We start from the raw sequence: 13,394 nt of genomic DNA, 5'->3' as shown, positions 1-13,394 counted from the left end.
GGGACCTGGGGGTCCTGGTCGATGGCAAGTTGAATATGAGTCAGCAGTGCCCTGGCAGCCAGGAGGGCCAACTCTGTCCTGGGGGCACCAGGCAAAGCATCGCCAGCTGGTTGAGGGAGGGGATTGTCCCGCTCTGCTCTGCATTGGTGAGGCCTCACCTTGAATATTGTGTGCAGTTTTGGGCACAACAGGATAAGAAAGATATTAAGCTCTTAGAGAGAGTCCAAAGGAGGGCAATGAAGATAGTGAAGGGTATGGAGGACAAGCCATATGAGGAGTGGCTGATGTCACTTGGTCTGTTCAGCCTGAAGGAGACTGAGGGGAGACCTCATTGCAGTCCACAACTTCCTGAGGGAAGAGGAGGGGCAGGCAGTGAACTCTTCTCTGTGGTGACCAGTGACAGGACCCAAGGGAATGACCTGAAGTTGTGTCAGAGGAGGTTTAAAATGGATATTAGAAAAAGGTTTTTCACCCAGAGGGTGGTAGAGCACTGGAACAGGCTCCCAGGGAAGTGCTCACAGCACCAAGCCTGACAGAGTTCAAGAAGCGTTTGGATGATACTCTCAGGCACATGGTGTGACTCTTGGTGATGGTCTTGTGCAGGGCTAAGAGTTGGACTTGACAATCCTTTTGGGTCCCTTCCAACTCAGCGTATTCTGTGAAAGCCATCCCTTTTTTCACCCCTGAGGATGATATATTCACAAGCAGAGGGTCATGGGGCTAGGTAAGATAGCTCATACTACAGCTGCCTTTGTTGCTCCTGCCTGGCAAATACCAGAAGACATCGCCTGTCTAGACTAATGGGAAGGCATATGTTAACGCAATTAATTAATCTGCCCTAAAAGATTGAGGCCAGGCCAGGATTTGTCCCTTTCCTAGTGCTCAGTCTGATCTTAAGCAATGGGATTTCCACCATTTCCCATGGGAGATTATTCCACAACCTAATAGATCTCAATGTCAGGAAGTTTCTTCCTGATATTCAGCCATAATTCATATCCATGAATTATGAGCTACTGTCGACATCACATCCATTGAGGCATTCCTAGAGCCTGCTTCATTTAAAATTATATGCTCTAGTTATGCAGGGTTTCTGTGTACTAGGGCAAAATGCTTTTTCTGCAAGTTAATTCATTACTATTCAATTTGTTAACACTTTTTTTCTCGGTGTGAACAGTCATTCTGCAGTTGCATACCCTGTAGTAGCACAATCCCCATTTGGGAGTAGAATCACAATATATAAATATGACAAAACAACATACCAAAAGCCATCCCTGTAAAGACATATTAGTCTGTCCCTGCAGATACTCCAGCATTCAGTTAAATGAAAGCAGTAGCTCATACAACACCTGGTATGAGACAGAAAGCTTAGAAAAAACCCTTCTCAAGTATGTAATAAATTTTATTTCTGTCTTAAACAGAGGGAAGGTAGGGGAGTAGGGGGGCCAGTAGGGAAGGGGAAAGGGATAGGGAAGGGAAGAGAGAAAGGAACTTAATCAAGCTGTGAGAAAATAGAGGAAAATTGAAAAGAGAATGACTTCCTTCAAACAATGAGCCACTAGAATGCAATAAGGGCATACAACAGCAAATAAAGTTGAGGATGCAAAATGTTCATCTCTTGTCATTATAGCACAAAAACTGAGACAGCTATGGCAGGCTTCTGAAATCTGTATCGCAAATAACTGTGTACAAAACACTTCTGGGAAGGAAACTGCCTTCTCTTTTAAGAAGGTTTGAGAGGAGAAAATTTATAAAGCATGTACCAATTCCTCAAAAAAACCTTAGAATTTCTATGGGAATTTTTTATTATTACATTTTACCCTGCCAGCAGTACTTTGCCATCCTGTTTGCAACCCATCTGTACATAAATGTCACATTAGATACTTTCCAAAGTAAGCAACTATAAACACACCAGGGTTCATTTTCATCTTCATACATGCCTAGCTCCCATTAATGCTACATAAATCCCAGAGCAAGTAGGTAAGAATAAACACATAAATTTTACCTGGAATTACCTGAAAACCAGAAAGCAATATTTGGATGCGCACTGAATTTGCACAGTCCCATATAATTTTGTGTGAAAGTTATTCCAGATGGCTGATTTTTTAGAGACAGTGGCCAAATAGTATTGAGAGATCTACACGAACAGATCTGGTGAGAACATTTTGACCATATTACCTTTCACTAGAAATTACGTGACTTTGCTGAAATCTGTATCTAGCCAGGTGAGACACTTGCTTTGGACAGAAAACAGGACAATGCAGCTCCCAGGATATCTGTGTTCACAGCAGACAGTCAATGCCCATAGGCTGAGATTACTCAAAATGTTGCAGATCCTCTAGGGCAGCATTGAGCCCACGCACCTACACTCTGCTGATCACCTGGGTTTACCGGTGAAGTCACAGCAACTTCTTATTTGTAGCTAGGCAGTTTCTGGTTTGCAGTTAGCCTTGCAAAGCTTGACAAAACTTTCTTTGGTGGGGCTGTGAAATACCCATTGGGACATACATGAAAGATTTGGAAGCTAAAAAATTGTACTCTGACTTAAGCAAGGCAGGGACGCAAACCTCAACTGCTTGCCTCTTCCCCAGCCCATAAGAGATGCTGAGAAGTTCTAATATGACTCTGGTTTTGCAAAAACATTTGAAAGAATTTTTGTTTGTTTTGCTTTGGAACTAAGCAGTAGAAGTTGCTGCAAAATGGAACCGTCATCCTCAAGCCACCTGTAAAGATATGAACCCAAGTAGAGAAATGACTTAGAAAAAGGTAAGCTCTGTGATCCAGGAAAAAGGTTTTGAGTCAAAGGTTCCGATGTACTAGCAAGGATATAGCAACGAGTGGCATCTCCAGAAGCCAGCAGCTTTCTTAGTAAGATGTTGTTAGAGAAGCCTGAAATCAGCATCTCTTGCAGGAATGGCACCAGCAGCTGATAGCTCATCTGTCTTAAACCTGCTGCCTTCTTACATGGGGCCACCCAAGGCTCAGCTCTGCACTGTCTCAGTGCCCTGCCTGAGGATGTCTCAGAAGGGGGATGTGTCCTGTTCTCTTGTCCCACTTAGGTTTTCAACCACTAACAGTCATGGTTGAGCATAGGCAGGGAACAGGACATTCCAGTAACACTTCTGGACTCTACCTGAAAGTAACTATTTGCCAATGGAGTTCATGAGCATGAAGGTGAGTAGATTCAGGCATCTTTGCATGTGAAAGGAAATGAACAGCCTGATTTCCAGAGAGGTGGGTGTTCACAAGTCCATAATAAGGGGTAGAAAGCAGCCAAGAGAAGCTGAAAGACTATTGAGGGCTTCAGCACAAACAGACTGAATGCAGAGATAAGACTTGTCATTTCAAAGACACAGCCCAGCAAGATGTGAGGGGACTGGGAATACAGGAAGTGAAAGCTATCCAGAACCTACAAGACACCACACTTACAAAGAAGGCACAGGGTAAAGAAGATACAGACAGTCAAGTAACCCCTGTGTAAAAGCAGAAGCTAACAACATTGTAATCAATAGGAAAAATGCACACAAAGACAGCTGATATTTCTTGAAAGTTATCTCCAATGGTAGTGGAGAGGAAAATAATATTTAACACATAAATATGGTAACCACTGTGAGAACATGCTATGTTTTCACTAATTCTTAGACTTTTGTCCTGCTCTTAGTTATGCGGGCATGCACTGTTAATGGCACTTCCACGTTTGAATTGCCAAGCATCAACCTCAGAATGGGAGCTGTGGTTAACCTAAGGTATGTCACACGTGAAAAAATACTCTTCACTGTATTTCTGTTTCTCACTTCTATATTCTCACTTCTCTGTATGTGTAAAACATGGCTTATTGGCAGTGTATATGACCACCTGGAATTAATCTCCTAAATCCAGGCTTGAAGCTAGATATTCATACCAATCAGTCAAGTTTTCTGTGTATGAATCTCTCTTCCTTTGTGACCATATTTTCCTGCTTTTGAACCTTTTAAAAGGGTCTAAGTATGAGGATAGAAAATATAGATTGAATTTATGTTTAAAATTAGCTTTTAGTGCAATCTGTTTATTTAAGGAGTATACATATGCATGTGCATATGTATATATGTACAACTTCTGCATACACCTACCACATTTATTAAATCTGTCTAGTGGCTAATATAAAGACTACTGCCTTAGCAATATGCTAATGCTTGCTCAAGCTTTTCAATGCAGTGCTGAAACCATCCTTGACACAGCACTGAAGCAGAAGCTGCAGCATCCCCAACTGCTGGATAAATGGAGTAAGAGAGATGAAATTTATCAGGGCTGCCAAGAAGTGCTCATCAAAACACATTTTTTGACTAAAGTAAGTGTGCACTGTTCTCACAAGTGACAAAAAAAGGGGGAAGGGGAAGAAATTAGAACAAGCATTTGTCAAGAGAACCTGTCCATCTGACTTGACACATTTTTTGCAAACATCACTTTTATTCAGTTACCAATTGATTTGGGATAAATTGAAGGAGGAAACCCTTGCTTCTAACACCCTATCATTCTTAAAAAAAGTAAAGGCTTTACATTGGATGAATGTATTTACTTAAAAGACATAGCATTTCCAAAGGCACACTGTGCTAAGCTTAAGCTGACACTTAAGCCTTTGAAAATTTCTCCTAGGACCCTCTGATGTGAGCTATAATCATACTGTTTGTCTTTATAACTAACCAGCCTGGAAAAGACAAAACAGCATAAAGCACTCCAACACATGAAGGATTGAGAAGTTCTCAGAGTCTCTAAAGCCATTTCAGAAAAAGAGGAACAGGAGTTTTGTTATTAATTTGCTCAGGGAGGACAAAGTATCATTCTGTCTAGGAAAGGCTGATACAACTGAACGCCACAGAACTGCCAAAGAAAACGTGGAAGAAATAAATATAACCTACTGCAGCAGAAACAACGCAGGTTGGGGATTGGACTTACCAAGGTTCTCTAATGCTGACCAAGACATGAAGCAAATAATTCTACCTTCCTTTTATTTGACTTTCCTTTCGATAAAATATATAAACAATAATGTTCAAAGGGGTTTGAGAATCACCAGAATGCCTAAGTGCTGGCCTGACATTCAATGTTACTGAAGATGGAAGACCTCTGCAGTGTCACAGAACATAATTAAGGGAAATTTAAAAAGTCAAAATGACAGAAATAAAATGATATTGCATTCAGACCAGACTACTTGCAGGAGACTGATTCATGTAAAAATGAAAGCACAGCCAACCTGGCTGTGGGGAAGGAAGGAGAAGGTGGACTTTTATCAGAGCATTGAGGATGAAAAGGTTACTGGCTGCTCGTTATGATCAGCAAGTCAGAGAAAGACAAATAAATGAGAACTCCTTGATATTGTGTGATCGCTGCTGGCAGGAAGGAGAGGGAGGGAGAAGGAAATCAAAGTGCCTGATTCATTTTTGTTTTTACACATTGACCAAACACAACAGACTTAAATACACCTAGCAAAGAGCAGGAAGGTCAAGATAACCAAAAAAAAAAAAAAAAAAGACAGACTACAGGATAAGTAGAAGAAGTACCTTGAAAGGAGATGCTGGTCATCCTGACTAAACTCTCCAGTCTGGGGATGTTCTGGACATTTCCCTGTCTTTCCAAATATACTGTCTCATTGGACAACTATGTTAGCTTTTGCACTGGATTAAAATCTAGATCTACTGCAATCCCCACGCATAAACACATTATTGTCTATACATATATTTGGCACTATTGTGATGTTCACTGAATCATCTCTGTGGCTCACCCAGATGATGTGTGAACTAAGAAGGTTAAGGAATGTTACAATTAACATCTTATTGAAAAAAAGGGAATGATCTGAAAAAAATATCTGCTGCATCTTCACATGGATGGAAAGTGCCATGAAAGATTTCAGTAATATTTCCAATATTTTACCCTTTTGTGCTTTCAAGCAAAAGGAATTTTGCATTAAAAGGAGGAATAGCTGTATATGTAGAAACTTGTAAGACACAGTTTCTCTTCTAGTCATCACTCCTAATCAGACAGATGGATAAATTGCTATGGAAAAAAATACAAAAAAACCCCACCTAAAACAGTGACTACATCATTTTTATTTATTTCTTGCATTCTGTGTTCACATAGCAAGAAATTTAATTCCAGTTAGATCATTCTCTTGTGATATTTTTTCTTTCATTTAATATATTTTTTAAATGCTTAGAAGCATTATGACAGAAAAGCATGTATTTTTTGCCCTGGTTTATACCCATCATCCTTACCATTACAACAAGACAAAAGCATTAAAGAAAAATTAATCATGTCAAAAGATTTTAGCAAAAAACAAGAGAGACCATGCATAAAGCATCGCTTTGTCTAGTGTGAAGTCACGCTCTGATTAAAAACATATAATGAAAGTGAAAGTAATACATCATTGCCTTAGCAGTAGGGTTTTTGGGAAAGCTATGCAATTCTGAACACAAAAAATCTTTATAGGCTCTGGATTTTGAAACTTGCAATTATTATAGAATAATTCTAACAAACAAAACATTGTTTCACTTCCTTAAAGTTTAATTAATCTTAAACACTGCAGTTAAAAACAAACAACCAAAGGAGTTCTAGAATTAAATAAGGACTCCTGGCAGGACCATAGTTAGTAATTAAAACCGAACCAGCAGTGGTTGGTTCTGAGCAGTGAGGCGTGAGGTGGTGACACAGAGACCCCCCCCCACTGCCCCACATCCAGTAAGTAGTTATGAAGTCTGCAAAATATCATGGAATAATGAAACCCCATTAATAGTGCAGAACTTTTGCTGCTACTAAGGACTGTCAAACACCCATCAGCTCTTCTTTTCTGTCACTGGGCAGTGGTTGCCTGTTCCTGCTATATGACATACTGGTGTTTGTGTACATGTAGGGAAGCCTGAAAAGAAACCATGAGGTGAAGATATTTGCTGTACTTTGCCATAGTCTATAAAAGCCTCTACTTTGCTTAGGCACAGTTGTGCAGTAAGTGCTTCAAATTAAACAACAACATGCACATTATTGATGTGCATAATATTATATATAATCTCAGATTAGGATTGTGCCCACATCAAGTAAAATTAGGTGGCAAAAGGTGTTTGTAAAATGCCACTTCTCCTTTTTTTTCCTTTTCTTTATTTTGCCTCTATTCTTTGTTGTCAACATTGAAAAAATAACTCTGAGAAATACCAGATAGGAAAAATACACAGTAATACTAGACTGTGAAAAATCTACCGATTCCTTGAGCCATAGCATTCTTGCCCATAGATGATGACATTAAAAAATTGGAAATGGGTGCATGCTTCCCCTCCTCTCCTGGGTCTATGAACAAGGCAAGTTGTTTTCCTGATACCTTTAGAATTACTCCCATTAGTACTGATGCATTTGGTGCTTTGGCTAGCCAGGCAGAGAGAGGTGGGCAGGATCCTCTGCCAATAGATCTAGTCTTGTCATGGAAACAAAATGAGATTGCTACTCTGCTGAGCTGTCATACTTGATAGCTTGTGCTGTTTCACCTGCAACCATCTTCACAGCTCCAACTGCAGCGCCACAGCTTACATGGAGTCAGTAGTTTCTGATGGTTGATCTTCTCCTGTTCCTCATGCATCACACAAGGCAGGACACGGAGCCCTAAGCAACTGAATATTTGCAACAGCCACTCTCCACACTGAGAAGGAAAAAGGCAGCAGGCAAGCAGCTTCCTCTCAAATGGGTCTGCAGTCCCTGACAAGGAAATTCTGGGGTTCCTCTGAGTGGAAGGTGACAGGAACAGATTCAAGCTCCTCTCACCCATCTACTCCTCAATGGCCCTGCCCCTGTACACAGGATTAAGTGTTTGCAAGCTTCTTTCCCATCTTCCCTATCCCCAAATGCCACCGGCACAAAGAGCAGAAAATGAGGAATGTAGATTGGCTTGGAGGAAGGGAGAGAGAATTTCTGTGCACTTTTACATTGGATCAGTAAGCTTTTAAGTGCAAGACATGGCATTTTGTTGGTGTGTGTGGGAGCTTACTGGTGGGCAGAAGGTTACAGAAAAGACTTTTTAAATGTTTGCTGGTAGAGGAGGAAATCAAATACACCTAAGGAGATAATAAAATAGAACACCTTAAAATACCAGACTAAAAGAACTGAGATTTTTCCTATCACAGAACTTCATGAGCAGGAGAGCTTTTCCCCTGTCCCTGTTCAGTAAGGAGCAAGTTCCTCCTTTGTACTGGTGAGCTGAGGGTGAACTGTGGCCTCAGGACTGACAGCACTGTCTAAACAAGAGAAAAAAAACAGAAAAAAATCTCTTCTGCCTTTCCTGCTGATTGTATATCTCTGATAACTGTGCACTGGGAGTAAAGAAAGAAAAAAATTCCCTTCTTCCTAAATTGCAAAAGGTACAGGAAAAATAAAGCCAGAACAGTGTCCCTAATTTCCCACATAAATGTCACAGTATGTGATAGAACAACATGAATGCACTGAACTATCACTGTTATAAGCTGATTAGTTTGTGGTCTTCCCTAAAACTTCTCAGTCACAGTTCTTCAAGCCCCTGCACTCCTATGCTGTAGAGTCCTTCACTGTTTTATGGAAAGGACAGAAGTTCTACTTGAACTTGTCTCCCATTCTCTCTTATATTAAGTTAGAAAATGAAGGGGATACTTGAAACTCTTACTTCACCTTTTTTTTTTAATAGTTATTGTTACCATTTGGTGAGTAGCAATAATATTTTTTAAGAAATCATGCTTCTTAACATTTTGTCTCTTTCAGTGTGAAAAGACAGGCATTCTTCTCTGTGTTCTTCAAACTGCAGACCAGGCCAAGAGGGTATCCTTTTCTAGAAGGATTTGTAAGAACAGGATTACTCATGTCACAAGAGAGCTGTGTATTTGACAGCCACTGTCTCAGCCAACACTGAGACAGATCCTGGGACCTTCAGGACTTCCAGTGCTGAGCAGCAAGCACTTGAACATGAGCGAGCTAGGACTGTAACAGTTGAACTGATTGTCTCTTAGTCACAGTATAAAATGTTACATGCATTAACCATAATGGAAAGAGAATTTTTCTTCACTATTTCTTAGATGTAACACAGAAAAGGCTACATTCTCTACATAAAATTATTCTGAAACATCTCTTAACACCACCACAGACAGTGGTGTTATTCAAATACTGGTGACGGACATTTAGCCGGAGCATTCAGGAATCATGCCTCTGGGTAGTTTCCCATAGTCTTGGAGACAGCATCACAATGTAACTTTTACACAATATAACTAAGAGTTGAGTAAATGTCATTCTTACAAAATCTCACATATCTACATCTAGGTAAGATTCAGAATAAAGCTTTTTACTTTAATTCAGTGGAGAGTTCAGATCTTGAAGCAATAGATCCATTCCTCCCGCCTCTCCTGGTGAGCCACTGGATTAGACACAGCAAATGAAATAAAAACCTGGACATTTCTGCCTTAGGCAGTATCATTGATTTTTCACTGACTTACCATCTTCAGAGTTTTCTTAGAAGTAGTGCACAGAGGTGAGCATCATATCTCATTATTCTGAAAAATGTGAAGCATAGTGTGTTCCCTAGCACAGATGCTGTAGACTTTTCTAATGTACAGTTCATATAACCTTTTGTAATTGTCATTCTTACACAATACACTCAACTGTTAGTCCAGGTCATCTATACCTAAGCAGTCTTTATGTTGCACCATTTTGCGAAAGGCTCCTAAATCTTCCATGGGGAAAAGTAATTTGCAAGAGCATTATTTCAGTCATTATAGCAGTCTTTTGACTTTTTTCATCCTAACCTGTGGATATATTATTAATGTAGATGTATCCCATTACAGGGCTTTGGATAAGGGAGAAGAACAGAATTCTGTGAAATGTATTTTACTGGAGAAAAAAAAAAAGCAGGTTTAGCAGGAAATCCAAGTTTTACCAGTTGTCCAGTTTTAGAAGTATGGCTTTGATTTATGGATCAAAATTGCTCATTTATTATTTTACCTATACTGCTTTGGGCAATTTTGACAGTTAAAATTTAGTTTTATTGACCAATGCAGCCAGTTTAGCCACAAGGGGACTAATGCACACACAGCCTGCTGCACTCAAGAAGCTATGATTTGATTCCATGACCAAGTCAGACTGGGAATCGCAACCAACATAACAATAAGTTCCAAATCTCAATGCTCGAGGCAAAATACTTACTCTAAAACACAATCAACCTTTAAAAGAAGGTGAGAAAGAATTTTGTGATAGCAGCTTCCGTGCACTGTTTATTGTAGCTGATATATTCCACCAATGCTTCTGTCAGCAATGGACGCAGAGTAGTACAGAGGAAACCTTTCTTTAATGATTGTGGACAACAGATAAAGCTGGAAGAAGGAAATGAAAATGCAAAAGAGAATCAAAGGTGTGCTCTAGTACTATGGCTTACCAGGGATCTGACTCTAAGAAAAATGTCTTGAACACTGCCTTTGTTTTTTTTCCTAAACCAGATTTTATTCCTATATACATAAATATGCATGGATTCATGTTGCAGCATGAAAGACAAGTTTACTTAAAAAAACTTACTGGAATGATTTTAAGCCAATGTTAATTTAGGCCTATCCTATTATAAAATTAGCATCCTTTGCAATCTCAATTTATTGCTCCATTGTGAAGCCCCTTGTGATATATAAACAAATCTCTGAAGAGAAACAAATCAATAAAGTGTCTAATTTGATTAACCATGTTTTTAAATTCATCAAGACAACTGTACAAAAATAAACCACTTACTTGTCAGTATTTTCCATGTCTTCTTTTCATCATCATAATACTGAACCAAATTGCTGGGTAGCCGGTCAGGTCCAGGAGGCAATCCTCCAACCAATAACAGCATTTTCTTATTGGAACGAATTCTTCACCCAAAACAAGAGGAAAGATGAACAACCACATTACTGAGGAGTATTTTTAGTGGCAACAAAATCATAACCATCAAAAGAATGTTCACTGCTTGCAGTTTTCTATTTCATTTTTTTGTGTTTCTTTTCCCAATCATGTCTCAACAATTTCTTGAACCAAGCAGAAAAATGATCAGAAAAGCTGCGTATCTCTCTACTCATGGAATAATAAGCTTCCTTTATGCAATTTGTTAGAGGTTCATTCTAGAACGACCTTTTTCTTATATTATCCCTTTAAATCATCACTCTTTACAGCTGAATACACATGAAATGCTCTGGAGTTGTACTAAGGTTAAGCATTAAAGTTGCATGTCAAAAATCGTATTAGTCAAAATCATTATTATAAGCCATTCTACACTCAAAGAACCTTGAAAAAATTAAGGTTATGCAGAGAGTTTGTGAGCCAACTCTTTAATCACACACTGAACTTCAGATATATAGTTTAGTACAATTAGCAGCACTGGGCTAATGGTTATGGGTTAAATGCTACTTACAAGCACTTTTGTTTGTTTAATTTAGTCCAGACTCTTGCTTTCACTCTCGCCCCCGGCTCCCCCCCTTCTCTTTGCTCCCCCCCTGTGCACCACTGGCTATAGCAACACCAATTGGTAAAAATGAGACTGTGATGTTGTTGTGAGCCTCCCCAGAGTGGAGCCCTGCCAATGCTTGCCACTGATCCAGCGGCATGAACCTGCTCAACTGTGCAAAGTCACTCTAATTCCCTCCCTCTGTTTTTCTACCTTCTCCCCCAGGGGGCAACCACTGAAAGGAGTGACTACCCACCCATCAAGAGCTGGCAATTCGCTGCTATTAACCGTGACCGTGATTCCCAATCTGCCTGGCAGTTCTTAAGAACAGGACTGCAATGTCTCATCTGCAGTAAAAGCGGTTATCTGCACCCTGGCCTCCAATGCTCCACCTGATGAACGTACGATTTCTTTGCAGCATTAAGGGATTTAGCACAATTGTAAGTGAAAACAGGAGGGGAGGCCCAGACCCCCAGATGAGCCCTGATGCTTTAATAGTCACTTCGCATATAATTGAACTTTCATCAGTTATACAAAGCTTGGGTGAGATAACACTGAAATAAAAGTCTAGGCTCAAAATGTTCCTGTTAAGTAGTAAGGTGACGTAGCCTGGAAAACATCCATCGATACAAATGAATGTGCAGGAGGACCACGAATTTGATGGAAAGCATCCTTGTCAAACACCAACACTTTTCCAAACATGAAAACATCCCTGTAGCACTCTGTGTGTCAGTATGCAGTAAACTCCTCTGGCCAAGAAAGGCATCAAATGCCACGAATCAAAGCCCCACCGCAGCTGCACACAGTGGGGTCAAAGCAGCACCCAGGAGCTCCACTCTCAGCAGTGCACTCTGGTAGCAGGTACTTTATTCCACAGCTTACCCACATCCATAGTTTCACTCCAACCACTGCCTAGAATGCTTGTTGGTGACCACCAATTTATACTTGTAGTAGGATTGCAGCCTCTCTTGAGAAGAATGGGCCAAATGAACTAGGTTGTGCTGTAGATATGCACTGCCCACAAGGAACCTCTCTTAGGAAGGGAGCTGAAGGTCTGATCCACACAGTGCTCCAGAATAAAATCTGTCAAATGGCTATCCAAAAGACAACTACAGACTACAAAGGCATCTGTGACAAGGAAGGTCATCTGGCAGATGGCCCTGTTTGCTTTTAAATGGATTTTGGTGGAGGGATTGACAGTGGATGAAACAAAACCCTCAATGCAGTGGCAGGAGTTACACCACGGGGCAGTGACAGTGTCCCATGTTGTCCTACCCTCTGTTTCTCTCCTGACTTAGGGAGAGCCCTACAGTCCCTCAGTCTTCCTGACAAGTCAGCCTTTGATGCCTGCACTGCACCTGCTACGTACTGTCAAATGATGACTGTTACCTGCCCACCAGACTGTAGCTGTGTAGGATATCAGGCATTGTCTCATGATCACTGTCGGCACAGACTCAACTCAGTGAGACCAAGCTCTGGGGAAAGCTTTCAAAAGCATTGTCAGTGTCTTGAAACATTCAATCTCCCCAGTAAAGTTTTTAATGAGAGAACATTTGATAAAAACTATGCAACATGGGAGTATGATAAACTGTTTTTGGTATGAGTTAGGGATGACTGCACACATAACAAGTGGCAGAGCAAACCAGGGCCATAAGTCAGTTATGCATGGCCATCCCTAACGATAGAGAATAAATTGTTTATTCCAACCCTCCTGTGTTCTATGTTATATCACAATCAACTCCCTGTGTATTGTAAAATTCAGAATGCCCTTGCAAGGTTTACTTGATAAAGGAGTTTATTTTGATTTTCATCTTTCATCTGTAAAACTCCCTTCTAACTCCAAAGCACTGTGAAAATCCAATGAATGGCCAAGGCTCAATAGTTAAGGTGAAGAATGAAATGTCAGATATAACTCTGAGTTTCCAGACTTTGGCAGCTGCAACTATCCTTAACATTACTTTTT

General features: G+C 40.3%; 1 protein-coding gene across 1 annotated transcript in view; it reads right to left on the bottom strand.

Annotated features, from left to right (window-relative positions):
• Nucleotides 1-13,394, bottom strand: part of KLHL14 (kelch like family member 14) — a 66,107-nt gene that overhangs the window by 38,242 nt on the left and 14,471 nt on the right. The window contains exon 3 of the mRNA XM_032704754.1: nucleotides 10,741-10,862. Coding sequence (XP_032560645.1) covers nucleotides 10,741-10,862 — 122 coding nt within the window. The remainder of the gene's footprint in view (nucleotides 1-10,740; nucleotides 10,863-13,394) is intronic.

This window comes from Chiroxiphia lanceolata, chromosome 1, assembly GCF_009829145.1.
Source record: "Chiroxiphia lanceolata isolate bChiLan1 chromosome 1, bChiLan1.pri, whole genome shotgun sequence".
Taxonomy (NCBI): domain Eukaryota; kingdom Metazoa; phylum Chordata; class Aves; order Passeriformes; family Pipridae; genus Chiroxiphia; species Chiroxiphia lanceolata.
The sequence above is the reverse complement of the archived record's forward strand: the minus strand, read 5'-3'. Positions and strand labels throughout refer to the sequence as shown.